At 54.1% G+C, this 15,128-nt stretch overlaps 2 protein-coding genes across 2 annotated transcripts; one reads left to right on the forward strand and one right to left on the reverse strand.

Moving 5' to 3' along the window:
- Positions 1 to 715: 715 nt before the first annotated feature.
- Positions 716 to 1,648, forward strand: LOC149521093 (olfactory receptor 10D3-like). Its single transcript, XM_089774446.1, has one exon. The coding sequence runs from the start codon at positions 716 to 718 to the stop codon at positions 1,646 to 1,648; it is 933 nt and encodes a 310-aa protein (XP_089630572.1).
- A 9,163-nt stretch (positions 1,649 to 10,811) lies between these two features.
- Positions 10,812 to 11,753, reverse strand: LOC149521094 (olfactory receptor 10A7-like). Its single transcript, XM_089774346.1, has one exon. It carries the CDS (start codon positions 11,751 to 11,753, stop codon positions 10,812 to 10,814), a length of 942 nt encoding a protein of 313 aa, XP_089630472.1.
- Positions 11,754 to 15,128: the final 3,375 nt, after the last annotated feature.

A 15,128-nucleotide genomic window follows, 5' to 3' on the forward strand; every position in this document is an offset into this window, starting at 1 on the left:
AACAAGACCCCTTTTACTTTGAAATATTTTTCAAATTAACAGGCACATTATTTTACCTTCCCTGTAACCCTGATTCCACAAGGGTTAAGGGATATCTCAAAATAGGGCATTATTTCAAAATGTGGGCCTCCTTAGTTGCACCACATTTCAAAATAAGCTATTTGCATATCTTATTTTGCGTTTAGGGTGTTTGAAGATGCACTTCAAAGTGCCTTGGGCTTCTAATTGGGATTGGTCCTGCTTTGGGCAGGGGGCTGGACTCGGTGACCAGTCTCTTCCAGCTCTATGATTCTATGATAAGCAACTGGGGGAGAGAGAAAACTGCTCCCCAAAGGTTCGCCACAAACAGAAGGCTGCAAGATACTGTTGGGAACAGGCTTAGAGAGAACATGACTGAAGAAATTGTAATTGCACAAGGAGAGAAGAGAAGAAATTTGCACAGAGCAGACCAGAAGAGATTCTAATAGAATTGGAAGATCCACTTTGTCTGGACTGTGTTGACTTCCCAATATCCATGACAGGCGTGTTCTCTCACCGTGCTCAGAGCCAGTAGAGTGAGGCCCTGCCCCCAATAGGCATTACAAGGACAAGGAAAGTGATTCCTGGGGACAGTGGATGGAAGGGGAGAATTGTAGCTGGAGGGTGACAGGTTTTTTTCTTCTTCTGTAACTCACTGGCTATATTTCTCTCCCTTTGCCTCAGGAATGAGACCCAAATGGGGCTGGTGAACCGCACCGAGGTGACTCATTTCATCCTCTTAGGGATCCCCAACACCGATGGCCTCCAGACCATCCTCTTCTTCACCTTCTTAGCCTTCTACCTCTGCACCCTGCTGGGCAACCTGCTCATCTTCTCAGCCGTCCTCGCTGACCGCCGCCTGCACACCCCCATGTACTTCTTCCTCTGTAACCTCGCCGTGCTGGACATTGGCATCTCTTCCATCAGCGTCCCCAAATTGCTGGACAACCTCTGGGCCAAGAGAAAAACAATCTCACTGGGTGGGTGCATGGCCCAGGTCTTCTTCTTCCACTTCCTCGGTAGCACCGAGTGCCTGCTCTGTACTGTCATGGCCTTTGACCGGTACGTGGCCATCTGCCACCCGCTGCGCTACCTACTCATCATGAACCGCAGGGTGTGCGCCCTCCTGGCCGCCAGCAGTTGGATCGCCAGCTCCTTCCACGCCACCATCGTCACCAGCCTGACCTTCACGCTGCCCTACTGCGGGTCCAACGTGGTGGACTATTTCTTCTGCGACATCTTCCCAGTAGCCAAGCTGGCCTGTGCGGACACGTACATCTTGGAGATGGTGACCTTCACCAACATTGGGGTGGTGCCCATGAGCTGCTTCGCCCTCATCCTCGCCTCCTATGTCAGGATTGTCTCTTGTATCCTGAAAATGAACTCAGGTGAAGGGCGGCGCAAAGCGGCCTCCACTTGCGCCTCCCATCTGGTGGTGGTGACCATGTTCTTCGGGCCCTGTGCTTTGATCTACACTCAGCCACAGCTGAGCAAAGTGCTGGTGACCCCGGTGGACATTTTTGGCAACCTGGTCACGCCCATGGTGAACCCGGCCATCTACACGCTGCGCAACAAGGAGGTGAAAGCGGCTCTGAGAAAACTGAGAGGGGGTCAGATGCCCCCACGTTGATGTGCAGAGGTGCAGGAGTATCATGTGAGTCTGTTTGGAAACTCACCTACAAGTACATCGGCATGGGCCCTTGGCGGCTTTTGTGGTGCATCAGAATTTATGGGAATCAGAGACTCAGACTTTGGTCTTGTAGAAAATCTCTGCCTAATAAGACAGGTCTACAGGGCTCAAACTCTTTATGTCCATCATTATAAGGCAGGATTTCCACTGCCAGGATTCTCATGGCTGCTGTGCGAATCCGCTCCGAGCAATCAGCCCCTGGCTTGAGTTGTGCACACTAGACTTGGGCAGAGGATTCAACCAGTGCTCGCAGCAGTGCCAAACAGCAAAGTGAAACCCCTTCTCTGCTTGTCAAAAAACTTCCTTTGTGTGTCCCGTGGCCACATTAGCTGTTCTGGCGACAGCGTTCTACTGGGAGCTCACGTTCAGTGAATTCTCCACCACAACCGCGAGATCGCTTTCATTGTGCCCAGTCATAGAATCCTAGGGCTGGAAGAGACTTTGGGATGTCATCGAGTCCTGCGAGCCTCCCACCCCAGCCCTTTCAGGGAAGCCTGGAGGACCCAGGTCATGGGGTAGCTACTGAAGGTGAAGCCGGAGGCTTTGCAGGAGAGGCGCAGAGAGTCTCCGGGCTTCTTCACATCCCCTCCGGACTCCATCAGCTGCACCCGGGATTGGGCGCCTGCGAATAAAGGGATGTTAGAAGAACCGGTACAAAGCCAGCCATAATTGTCTGCACTACTGGTTGTGCCATTTTGTCAGGGACTCAAAATATCTTCCAAAACCGCTACAATGAAACCCGCTGTGACCCAAAGTCTCATTGCCCCTGGTGATGGCGTGGAAATTTCTCCGGGGACTGGGTCACTGCAGAGACCCAGGGGGCTGCGGATTCTCTGCGGGTCCAGTCTGGGCACAGGGAGGGACAGGTATTAACAGGAAACTCTCACCCTGATTTGCATCGCCGACTGCTTGTAACAGACCCCAGCGCCTACACCTCAGCCTGCAAATTTCTGGCTCGGACAGGGCGGAGTCAGATCCTCCAGTGCAGCGCCCAGAGTTGGGGCGCAGGATTAAAGGGGCGAGAAGCAGCTGTAGGGGTTTGAACCCAGTTCCCCGGTTGCGAATTTAGGGCCCGATTGTCACCAACTTATCCCGTCGCGGGGGAGTTGTCTGCGAATCCCTGCCCGTGCGGAAATCGGGTTAGTGCCTGGGGAAGAGGCGGGTCACAGGGTTGCACGGGGCTAGGGTCGGGGGCTGAGAATGGAGGCGTGAGGCTCTAGGACGTAATCCCCCCCACCGCCTAGTAACCATGGTAACTAACAGGAACCCCCATGGACACGCCCACCCCAGGAGAATTCACCGGACACCCGCGTTCCAGCCCCATCTCCAGGCTGGCGCAGGGTCTGTGTCCTGTCCCCGGGCTCATTGTCACACGCGCCGAGGTTCCCGTTCGCACTCACGTGTCCTTCTGCCACCCCAGGGCCCTTGTCACCAGCGCGCGCCTGCACCGCTCCCCTGCCAAACCCCGCCCTCCTCTCGCTCCGGATCCCCGTCTGGTTCCTGTCCACATGGACATTCCTAGACCCGTTCCCGCTCCGCTTCCAGCCCCACTGTAGGGGTGTGAGCCTAGGGATTGGCCCTGAATTAATTCTAAGCGCCAACAGCATCTGGGCCCGGGGTGTGAATGTGCCCCCGGTAGCGAAAGGTCACCCCCAGGGAGCAACGTGGCCTCTCAGATAGGATGCTGCACAGACAGCGAACAGCCCAGGCTGGGTGTGTTTGGGGAGATTTTTGGAGGGATTTGACGGGTCAGGACAGTGTCTTAAGGCCGGGGATGTGTAGCTAGAAGGAGTCCGTACGATGGACTTAATGTCTGTGATTAAACCTCGATTTCCCTATGTGCCCTGCTCACCGACGGGCTGGGGACAGGCTGTGTCTCAGGGGCGGGGCAGCGCGCTCAGACCCAGCGCTCAGTGATACTCAGGGCGGACGAGGTATCTCAGAGATGCTGTGAAACCCCCCAGCAGCCCGGGGTCGGGATATTCCGCATCGTTCAGGGGAGGTAGCAGGTCAGGGGAGATTTTCCAGGACGCAAAGGACTTCAGGGGCCCCTATTGCAGTGGCTCAGGCTTTGACTCAGGGAAGCATCTAAGAATTTGCCGAAACCCGGCTCTAGGCGGGACACAGTTTTACATTTCAGCCCATTCTCAGTCTCGGGCTGCACGTTGCACTCTGCTCTCAGCAGTGTCACTGGCTGCGGGAGACCTGCGGGAATATTTGTCTCGTGTCCCTAGAACACAGAGAGTTCCCGAAATATTCACCCGCTGCTCTGGCACCGACCTGCCCTTTCACACCGATCCCTGCACTGACCGGTCCGAACAGCCTAGAACTGCGAGTCGCTGCTGCCCCCTGCCGGGCGCTGGCAGAGCGACTCCTGCTGCAGCTCGGTTTGTGTTCGGGGCTGGGCCGCTTTCTGCTCGCTGTGTGCCCGGCGCAGTGATAGCGGACGGTGTCCTCGGGCTGCAGGCCGGTCGGTTGCAGGTAGAGCAGGTTGCTGGGGTTGTCCCTGGGGATGGTGAATCGGCCCTTGAAGGCCTCGGCGTAGCTGGCAGAAGCCGAAGTTGGGTTTGTTTCCCGGATCCAGTCCAGCCCCTTCCTCGCAGCTTGGCGAAAACAGCTCACGCAGTAGCTGCTGAAGGAGAGGCCGGAGGCTTTGCAGCCCCTCGAGACTCCTGTCCCTGCGTCCAGGCATTCTCAGTTCCCCTCTCCTTCCGCTGGCACTGCCTGGGCAGGCGCACGCGGGGGTTTGGCCGCGGAGGAGACACGCGCCGGTTTCCCTCGGTGCGGAGGTGGGGGGCGAGAATCCCGGGAGGAGGCGGGTGCAGGGCGCTCTCTGCCCCCAGTGGCCTCCTGTTCCCGCTCCCCTGCCAGCCCCCTGCTCCCTCTCCCCATTCCCCAGTTCCTTCTCCCCACTCCCCAGCCTGAGAAACCTGTCCCCACTGGCACCCCGTCCCCTGCCCTCCTGACACCCTGTTCCCACGCCCCTGTCCCCAGCCACAGAACTCTGTCCCCACTGGTACCTTTTCCCCTGCTGAAGCTCCCCCTAGCGCCCTTCCCCAGTACCATGTCCCTTGCTCCCACCAACAAGGTTGGGGGGGCCACGTTAGTGAAGCTTGGGGGGTGAGGTTGGAGGAGGTTTTTTTTTGGCATCTCAGTTGTGTGGCCCCAAATGTCTTTTCTGTGGGTCAGTGACCCCTGACTCAAAACAGGTTCCCTGCGCTTCTCAGAAATAAAGACAATGCAAAAACTTTTGTGTTTGACATAATATTTTATTTAAAAATGAAGCCTGGCTGACAAACCCCCAATGGGGGCCAAGCCCCCATCAGGTCACAGCATCATAACACTCCTGCTCTCCCCTTTCCCCCAGAACCTACATCTGAGCCTGTCATACACTGGAACCCCCTTCCCTGAGCCCCTCACATATCCCAACCCAAATTCCTGAACCCTCACATCCTAAAGCCCAATGTGTGTAGCTTTGTATAGCGTGGGGTGCAGTTGTTTATTAGCTCAGACATTTAGTCTCATTGGCCCTTATGGGGGAGGGGTTCTGTCCCTTCCTTACATGACCTGTGCAAAACTCAGAAAACGGCAGCACCTGTGTGTGCAGTGTTTTGGGTTTTTTTTTTCCCTCAACAAAAAATCCTGGTTGCCAGGGCCCCATCAAAACTGTTCAAATTGGGCCCCCACACTTCCTGAAGCCAGCCCTGTCCCAGGTTTCCCCCTTCCCTCTCCCACCCTCTCTGCTTTCCTGCCCCCTTCCCCCAGTCTCACCAGAGTTCCCCTCCCCCCCCCCCCCCAGTTTTGTTAAATGAAGAGAGTTTGTGTTCATGAAAATACATGTACTTTATTTGACATCAGGAAGGAGGACGTGAGGGAGGAATGAGGCACAAGCACTCAGTGGGGCAGACCAGGGAGGCTCCTCAGGGTGGAAGCTCTCCCACAGGGCTTTCTGGATACTGACAGACTCCCAATGGACCTCCCAGATGGCAGCCTGCAGAAAGTGCAGCCAGGCTCACAGCAGCAAGTCCATGAGTAGCATCAGAGTGCCCAGGGGCAGTTCCGGCTCCATGTTGCACACTGTGGTGTCCTGAGTGAGGGCAACCAGAGCACGAAGAGACAAAATGCTTTGCTGTCCCTCATTGAGGTAGGCAAGCAAGCAGGGAAGCCTGAGAATCGCCTGTCCGGGGGGCGGGGGGGGGGTCCCTTTAAGCACAGGCCTCAGATAGCCTCAGGCAGCAGCCACACAAAGTAAGTCCTGACCTGATGCCCTGCTGGACCTGGCTCTGGCTGGCCTTAAATGCAATTCAGCATCCACTCAGTGCGGACGTGCTATTTCGAAATGCATTTTGTGTGTAGACGTGTTAATTTGAAATAACTTATTTCAAATTAACTATTTTGAAATAAGATATTTCGAAATAACACTGTAGTGTAGACATACCCTGAGGCAGTGTTTCCCAAACTGAGAGTCTCAGTTGTGAGCAATTTACAGAGGGTCACAGCTGGATCCATTTTTTTTCTTGAATTTGTGTCTCCCTGGCATCTCCAGATAGTTCAGTGTTTGCGGGCTCCATCGGGTCAGTTTTCCCTGCCGTGTCTGGCGGGGGGAGTGCCGCAGTCTAGTGAAGGGGGGGCAGGAGGGGGCCGTTGCCGGGCTCCGTGCTAGGGGGGTGCTGGGCTGGGTGGGAGCGGAGCACGTGCTGCTCTGGCCCACCTGACCAGCAGAGACTGACAGCTGGCCACCTGATGCCTCCCCTACCAGCTGCGAGATGAGGCAGTTGGTCTGGGAGGCAGGAGCAGCCCCTTTTCAAAGTAAAACTCTTCCTCCCTGCCTGGCTCTGCAGGAGGGAGATTTGATTGGAGCGGGGCTCCTGATGCTGAGAATGCCTGCCTCAGGGGCAAAATGCAGGACAATGTAGCACTTTAAAGACTAACAAGATGGTTTATTAGATGATGAGCTTTCGTGGGCCAGACCCACTTCCTCAGATCAAATAGTGGATCACTATGCCTCAGGGGGAGAGGGGAGTGCACTTGCTCGGGGAGGCGGAGGGGGGGGTCTTCCCCTTCGAGCCCCTCCCAGCCATTGCAGGGCGCAGCCAATGGACACACAGTCACCTGCCGTACAGCAGTGAGGTGGTGTGTGATGAGCTGCAAGGCAATGGGCCGGGGGCGGGGCCAACAGAACGGGGATATCCGGGGAGGGTGTGACGCAGAGTTGCGCTGTTCTGTCTCCTGGCAGGGGAGTTCGAGGCCGGCTGGACACGGAACGTCCCGCTGCTGTTTACTCAGCCCGCCGGCCAATGGGCAGCTGGGAAATCGCTGAAGGGCGGGGTCTGTCTGTGTCTGTCACACACCGTATGACATAAGGACATGAGAACAGGCACGCAGCGTGGAACTTTCCCTACCGGGTCCGACCGCCAGGGCCGGATTAAGAAGGGTCAAAAGACCCGGAGCGACCGATCCCCCTTTAGAACCGCGTACCCCGAACGGCTCGGAGTCAGGTCCCGCAGGCTGCACTCCCCACAGTGGGGCCAGACCTACACAAGCTCAGCCATGGCCCAGCGCACAGCAGCTCCCCTTGTCACGCCCACTGCCTGCTTCACCCAGCAGCCGAGCCCCGACAGGCTACAGTCAATTCCCTGCGAGGCGGCTGCGGGTTCTGCAGCCTGGGTTTTTGTAGGAGCGTCAATAGGTTTCGTGTCGCTGTGTATCTAGCACAGTAATAGCGGGCGGTGTCCTCGGGCTTCAGGCCGGTCATTTGCAGGTGCAGCAGGTTGTTGGGATTGTCCCTGGAGATGGTGAATCGGCCTTTCACGGCATCAAGGTAGTTTGTATAGCTCCCATCGCCACTGATAACAGCGACCCACTCCAGCCCCTTTCCCGGGAGCCTGCCTAACCCAGTGCATGTAGTAATCGCTGAAGGTGAAGCCGGAGGCTTTGCAGGAGAGGCGCAGAGAGTCTCCGGGCTTCTTCACATCCCCTCCGGACTCCACCAACTGCACCTGGGACCGGGCACCTGGGAACAAAGGCGCGACAGAAGCATTAATATCAAACATGCAAAACAAAATCTCCGTCCCTCTCTCCAGTGTATTTAGCTAGAAAATACCTGGCAAAGCTGCCACCACGAACACTAAATAGACCCAAAATTTCATGTTCCCAGTTGCTGGGGGGCAGAGCTGGCAGGTAACTGCACAGACACCGGGGGCTGTGGGGTGTCTCTCCGGGTGCAGCCTAGGCAGAGAGAGACCATTTTAAGCAGGCGTCTGTCACCGCTATTTGCATATTCCCCGCCTTATCAGAGACACAACCGCCTTCCCTGAACGAGCCGAGTCACTGCCATGGACTCTCCGGCAGGAGTCTCCGTCCCCCTCCCGGTGTGTTTGTGCAGCGCCTGGCACAGCGCGGGGGTCCCGACGGGCTCTCACAGCTCTGGGGAGACACCGAGAAATGACGTCACTTAGCTCGTCATGAATGTCTAGGGGTTCCTGGGGATTGGTTGTGATGAAGGGAAATATTTTCCCCGGCGTTAGTGGTTTCGGCTCACTGGGGGGGTGGGGGGGTGGATCCGTGTTTGTTGGGAGCCCGGAGGTGCGAACATTTCTCCTCTCGGGTCAGGTTCTGCGGGATTTGCAGCTCCAGAACTGGGGGCTCAGGGCGGTTCAGTGCGATTCTTCCTCCTTTACGCCGCTTGGGACACGCGAGCCCCAGTTCGCACCGTGTCTGTAACTCCCCCCCCCGATCGCTTCCCGCTGCGCTCGGTGAGTGGCCCAAGCCGCTGGCCCATTTCTGGCCGCTCACCCTGATTGGGATGCGCAGCGGCAGCGAGGCACCTGCGTTGTCCCCGTCACACTCCCCCTCACTGGGGAACCCACATTTCTACCCCGGCCCCTTCTCTGCGACGCTCCCAACGCCTGCCCCGTGCGGACCGTGACTCACCAGCGCCCCCTGCCAGAGAATTTCTCCCCCGCAGCCGTAGGCGGGTTTTGTCCGGGCGCAGGTAGGAATCAGCGATCAGTCTGCAGGAGTGAGGGGTCAGCGAGTCTGGGACTGTCCCTGCTCCCCCCCTTCGACCCCCAGTCAGTGTCTGCTCAGCCAGGCCCTGGGAGCAATGGCCCCGGCTCACACGCCGGGCGGTATCAGCCCGGGGAAGGGCGGTGTCTGACGGCGCTTTGCTGCCAGAAGCGTTTTCCAACCCACGTGGCATTTCTGCTCCTCAGATCACTAGTTCCTCCTCCCTTGGGACTGGAATCTCCGCGGGGGACGTGGTGGGACGGGGCAGCGGGGCAGCGCCTGGCTCCCTCGGGCACCTTTGAGATTCCAGACCTAATTCACTCGGGGAAATCCAACGTTCTCCGCCTCCCTGAGCCCCCTAGAGACCAAGGGGCGGAATCAATCCCGGAGCCAGGCCCGATATGGGACTGAGCCTCCCCCGTTCCCTGCCCGGCTCGGCTCCCCCGGAATTCTGCAGGCGCCCGAGCGCACCTGGAACCGACATTTGGCAGGAAACGTTCCCCGGGCACCGACCCGGACACAGAGACGTGCCCCTGCCCGGCGATTGCAAAGTATCTGGCAAGCGGGGCGGGCCACTTGCTAATTCCCGGTTGGGTTCATTCCTCCTGACGCACCTGCCATTGGCCGCTGCCGGCAAACAGGACTGTGGGCTAGAAGGACCTCGGGTCTGACCCAACGTGGCCACTCCCATGGTTGCAGCTCTGGGCAGGGGATGGCGTTCCACTCACTTGTCAGAGACATGAGAGAGGGAGTGCGGGACATAGCAGCCCCGAAGGGCTCTATAGCTCAGGGGTCAGTGTATTGGTTTTCTAAGCCAAAAGGCATAAGATCAAATCCTTCTAAAGCCTCAGGGACAGCGTCTACTTTTAAGTGCACCTAGATCCCTAGTGTGCAACAGGTTCACCTCTAATCTCTCTTCTGCTGCTTGAGTGTGGCTAGGTCGCAAGTTCAGAATTCGTTGGACACCGCGGATCTAGACGGTGCTTGGTCCTGCCGTGAGGGCAGAGGACTGGACTTGAGGATCTTTGCAGGGCCCTTCCAGTTCCAGTGTTCGAGTCTATGGGTCCCGCTCCAACCTGGCGAGGCGAACACCTCCTGCGGCAGAGGGACGCTGGACTGGCGGCTGCTCCTCCGTGGGGCTGGTAACGCCAGACCGGTTCTCCACGCGGTTAGTTTCAGTCCAGCCTTTCCTAGGCTCCCTCTCGCTGTGTGTATCCGGCGCAGCGATACAGGGCGGTGTCTGCGGGCTGCAAACCGCTCAGCTGCAAGGACACTGCCGCACGGTCACTGCTGCCCCCAGGCGGCGCAAGGCGGAGGTGCAGGCTGGGTTCTTGTAGAATCTCTACTAGGTTCTGTGTCGCTGTGTGTGCGGAACAGTAATAGCGGGCGGTGTCCTCGGGTTTCCCTAACCCAGCCCGTGCTGCAGCTATTCCATTTTCACCTACGCAACCCTATGGGCCAGAATCTTAGAACCCTTAACTGAGTACTGAGCACAGATGTAGTTGCCTCATCTCAAAAATGATCTCTCGGCATTAGGAAAGGTAAAGAAAAGGGCAACACAACTGAGGAGGGGCTTGGAATGGGTCCCATATGAGGAGAGATTAAAAAGACTTGGACTTTTCATCTTAGAAAAGAGGAGACTAAGGGGAGATATGATAGAGGTCTATAAAATCATGACTGCTGTGGAAAAAGCGAATAAAGAAAAGTTATTTACTTATTCCCTAAATATAAGAACTAGGGGTCACCAAATGAAATCAATAGGCAGCAGATTAAAACAAAGAAAAGTTTTTCTTCATTCAGCACACAGTCAACCTCTGGAACTCCTTGCTAGAGGATGTGGTGAAGGCTAGGACTTTAATAGGGTTCCAAAAAGAGCTAGCGAGATTCATGGAGGTTAGGTCTATGAATGTCTATTAGCCAGAATGGGTAGGAATGGTGTCCCTAGTCGCTGTTTGTCTGGAAATGGGTGAGAGGGGAAGGATCAGTGAGGATTACCTCTTGTGTACTCTCCCTCTGGGGCACCTGCTACTGGCCACTTTTGGCAGACAGGATACTGGGATAGATGGACATTTGGTCTGATCCAAAGTGGGTGTTCTTACGTTCTTAATTCTCTGCAAGCTTTGCACAGGGCCTCTTGGACCTCTCTGTTTCTCAGGGCGTAGATGAGTGGATTGACCAGGGGTGTCAGGACAGTGTAGGAGACAGAGAGAACTTTCTTGAAGTCGCTCAGGAGGTCGGTGGTTGGGAACATGTAGGCAATCATGAGAGCTCCATAGTAAATGCTCACCACAATGAGGTGGGAGGAGCAGGTGGAAAAGGCCTTTTGCCTCCCGGTGGAGGAGCGGATTCTGAGGATGGTGCTGAGGATGCAGATGTAAGACGCCAAGGTGAGCAGGAAGGGGACCAGTGCGAAAATCAAGCAAATTGAGAACGCCAGCGTGTCCATCAGCAGAGGATGATTGCAGGAGAGTTTTAGAAGGGGAATAAAGTCACAAAAGAAATGGTCGATACCATTAGGGCCACAGAAGGTTAACTGGGACAATGGCAATGCTGTTATACTAGAAGCAATGAATCCACCTATCCATGACCCCCCGGCAAGCTGGAGGCAAGACCTGCTACTCATCCGGGCTGTGTAGTGCAGCGGGTTGCATATGGCTAGATACCGGTCGCAGGACATCACTGATAGGAGGAGGCATTCTGAGCCTCCCAGAGCACCAAAGAAATAAAATTGTGTGAGACACCCTGTAAAAGAAATTGTCCAGTCCCCAGCCAGGAGCCCGGCCAGCAGCTGGGGCAGGACGGTGGAGCTGTAGCAGATTTCCAAGCAGGACAAGTTGCCCAGGAAGAAGTACATGGGGGTGTGGAGGTGTCGATCAGCCACAACCAACACTATGACAATGACGTTTCCAGCCATGGTCACCAGGTAGATCACGAGAAAGAGCAGGAAGAGAGGAACCTGCAGGCCAGGAAGATCCCCGAATCCCAGGAGGATAAATTCTGTGACAGACGTTTGGTTTCCTTGTTCCTGGGTTGCCATGGGGTGTGTCTGTGGGACAGAGACAGGGTCACTGGGAGCAATAACTAACATTCATTGCAATATGGCAACCTGTGGTGCTGGACTTGGACAGGGGGTACAGACTCCTTGACAGATGTGACAGAGGCTGGTTCAGACAGTCACTCCCATCACTGCCTGGTGGCTAAAAGCTGAACAAGGGAGGAGGAGATCGGCTGGAGGGAATATTTGACAGGGAGCTCTGGCAGAGAAACCAGCCAAGCAAGCGGGCCTGAGACTTGTAAGGGACGGGTGAGGAGCTTCCCTTTGGCCTGGCCCCCGGTTCTCCTCCTTTGGATAGAAAGCAGCAGGATACATGTAAGAGAGCCTGGACGGCCCTTCCTTAACCAGAACAACAATGTCTCCAGTGCCAGCCTCATCCGGTCCTTGGATCTCTCACAAAGCAAAGCCTGGGTCTGACTCAGCTCTGGAGGACTCATGGACACATACAAACAAGGCCAAAGAGGGTGGAGGAGAGTCAGGAGTGCTGCCCAATCAGCATAGCTTGTACAGGACAGCGAGGCCAGGGCACTTGGACCAGAAACAACCTGGTCCTAGTGCATCCCATTTTTATAAGAAAAATTCCAGAGACATCCGGAAAACTATTAATTAAGCACTTTTGCAATATTTTGGCACAGCAAAATGTATCCTAAATATTGGCATAATAGGTATCATACACGATATGCAGTTGATTGGTAGATATGACTAGAACCACCAAGTCTCGCTTTGCTATAAATTGGGTTTAGTAAGAAGAATCGATGGGAGGGAATAAGCAGGAATGACCCACAGGTTTTGCTTTTGCTGTAACTAGAAATAATGGAGCCCTTCACCATACCCAGCATTCAAAGGAACCTCCTGCCTGGTACTGTAGGTAGCAGGTACAACCAAACTAGGCTTAATTATTGTATGTTCATCTCCACCTTGAATGTGCAAGCGGGTGTGGTTGTCCTATCCCAAAAAATCCATACTAAGTATGGAAAAGGTGCGGAGAGGGCAATAAAACACGAGGGGCTTGGAAACAGTTTCAAAAGCGGGGAGAAGAAAAACATCAAAATTTCGCAGTTATAGATAGTCCGTGAAATCATGAATGATCATCTCCTGCAGGGGTGGGCACTAAAACTGGGCCATTTCACCAGGGTCAGCCCCTGCTGGGCTGCCGCCGCCATGTTTACCTGCACCGCCCCTGGTCCTGGAGATCGCAGCTCCCAGTGGCCAGGAACGGCGATCCGTGGCCAATGGATGCTGTGCTCCCCGTACCTGAGGAGGTGCAGGTAGATATGGTGGGGCCGGGGCCTACAGGGGTTAACCCCCAGGGACCGAACCCAGCCACAGGCCAGTATTTGCCCACCTCTGTCCCAGAAACACGTCCAGCCTTGATTTAAATCTCAGCAATGAAGGAGAATCCCCCACATGACTCGGCGGGCTATTCGGATGGCTCACTCCCCTCAGTATCAACACTGGGAACCTTTGCTCCAGTCTCTGTTTTTCTAGCTTCTATTTCCAGCTATTTCATCACGTGACATTTCGGTTTGCTGGACCCAGCTCTGTGTTCCCCGGGTAGGTACCTACAGGCCAGGATCAAATTACCCAGCCAGCTTCTCCTTGCTGAGAGGAGCGTATGGAGACTGTTACTGCAAGGAAACTTCCCAGAGCTTCAGCCACTCTTGTGGCTCATTTCTGAACACACCTTAATTTCTCAGTAGCTTTTTTCAGATGGGCACCGCAAAACGGGACGTGGGATTTCTGCATGTGCCAAACACAAGGGAGAATGGACACCTCTTCTCCTAGTAACTATTCCCCTGATTTAACAGCCAAGAAAGTACTCAGCCTGTTAGGTCACAGGCTGACCCCCGCACCTGCTGGGTGTGGTTCATTGTCCCATGTAGTGGCACCGACACCACCCACTGTGAGTGAGCGAGAATGAGCTCGCTCTACAGTCTCAGCGGGGACCCAGCTGTTCTTTTCCTCAAGCAGTAGCTGTTCTGAACCTTTTTCGGTCCACATACCCCTTGGTCTCACCAAACACATCACCTATCCCGCTGGGTGATAATATTTTTTATAACTAAATTAAATAAATTACCTATACTTGAACATACGCGAACATCACGTACCCCCTGACTGGGCTTTATGCGCCCCTTGGGGGTCCATGGACCCCAGGTTCAGAACCCCCGCAGTAGAGCCTCATGCCCAGGTTCAGTTCTGCCTGTCGGAGTCTCGTGTTCTGCTGGTTTTTCACCAGGACCCTGGAGATTTTTTTTCAAACCCACTTTTCCTTAAGACTCATCCTAGAACATCTCACACAAAACACTTTCAAATGCCCCATTGCCGCTCATGCGCTTTACACGGAACAATATTTTTCAGCATTTCAAGGCTGGCAAACCTTTCCATGAAAATATATTCAGAATCCCACCATGATAGATGTAGAGAATAAAATATTTTATCAGTGACAACAAGAAACCTGTTTAATACAACCACTGTGTGAGCTCAGAAACTCTGAAGCTTTTAATGATTCCAAATTTATTCTAAAAGATGTACTTTCATTGTATCAGGAAAACACGGGTGTAAAAATATCAGTGCCCTACAGCTACCCCTCTCGGATTGCCTTTCATTTTTTCTGCCCCCAAATTAGTTGCCAAATAAAGATCGAATATGCTCTCAGCATCACATAAACCATACCACTGTATGGTAATTTCACAACTCAACCCACAACTTGGATTTTAAATAGAGGATATATTCAAGAAAGACATCCAGACTCAATGTAAAGAGTTCATGTGACGGCATATTTACCACCTCTCTCATCCCAACCCTAACCCTAACTCAATTGTTAACAACTCCCACTCTTTAAAACATGCACCTTACCTCTTGTTTCAATGTGTCTAACTTCAGTTTCCAGCCAGGGGATTTTTTTTTCTGCTAGATGAAGCAGTTTTGAACTCTCAGAAATCTGTTCCCCGCAAAGTCTTCTCTCCGCCTGTTCTTAAATAATCTGTTTGGATTGAACTTCACTGCTACATTTTTTCCTCCGCCTTTCTGTGTTCCTTGCTAGATTCTTTTTCTATTTCTCTTTAATTGAGCAACAACATCAACACAGCAGCCGAAGCGCCACTTACGTGTGCCTTCTAGTGACAGACTCAAGGAACTCAATCCATTCCGAAATGTCTTGGTTGCTCGTACGTAGCACCTACATCAGGAGTAAATTGGCTCTTCTAACAGAGACATTCAAAAATGCCGCACTGAATGGTGGTTGAAAGAAGACAAATTCACACTAGACATAAGATGCACGTTTTAACATTGAAGATAATTAACAATTTACCGAGGATTGTGATAGATTCCTCATAATGGACTGCTTTTAAATTAAAA

The sequence above is a fragment of the Pelodiscus sinensis genome, chromosome 30 (genome assembly GCF_052426305.1).
Source record: "Pelodiscus sinensis isolate ZL-2025 chromosome 30, ASM5242630v1, whole genome shotgun sequence".
NCBI lineage: Eukaryota > Metazoa > Chordata > Testudines > Trionychidae > Pelodiscus > Pelodiscus sinensis.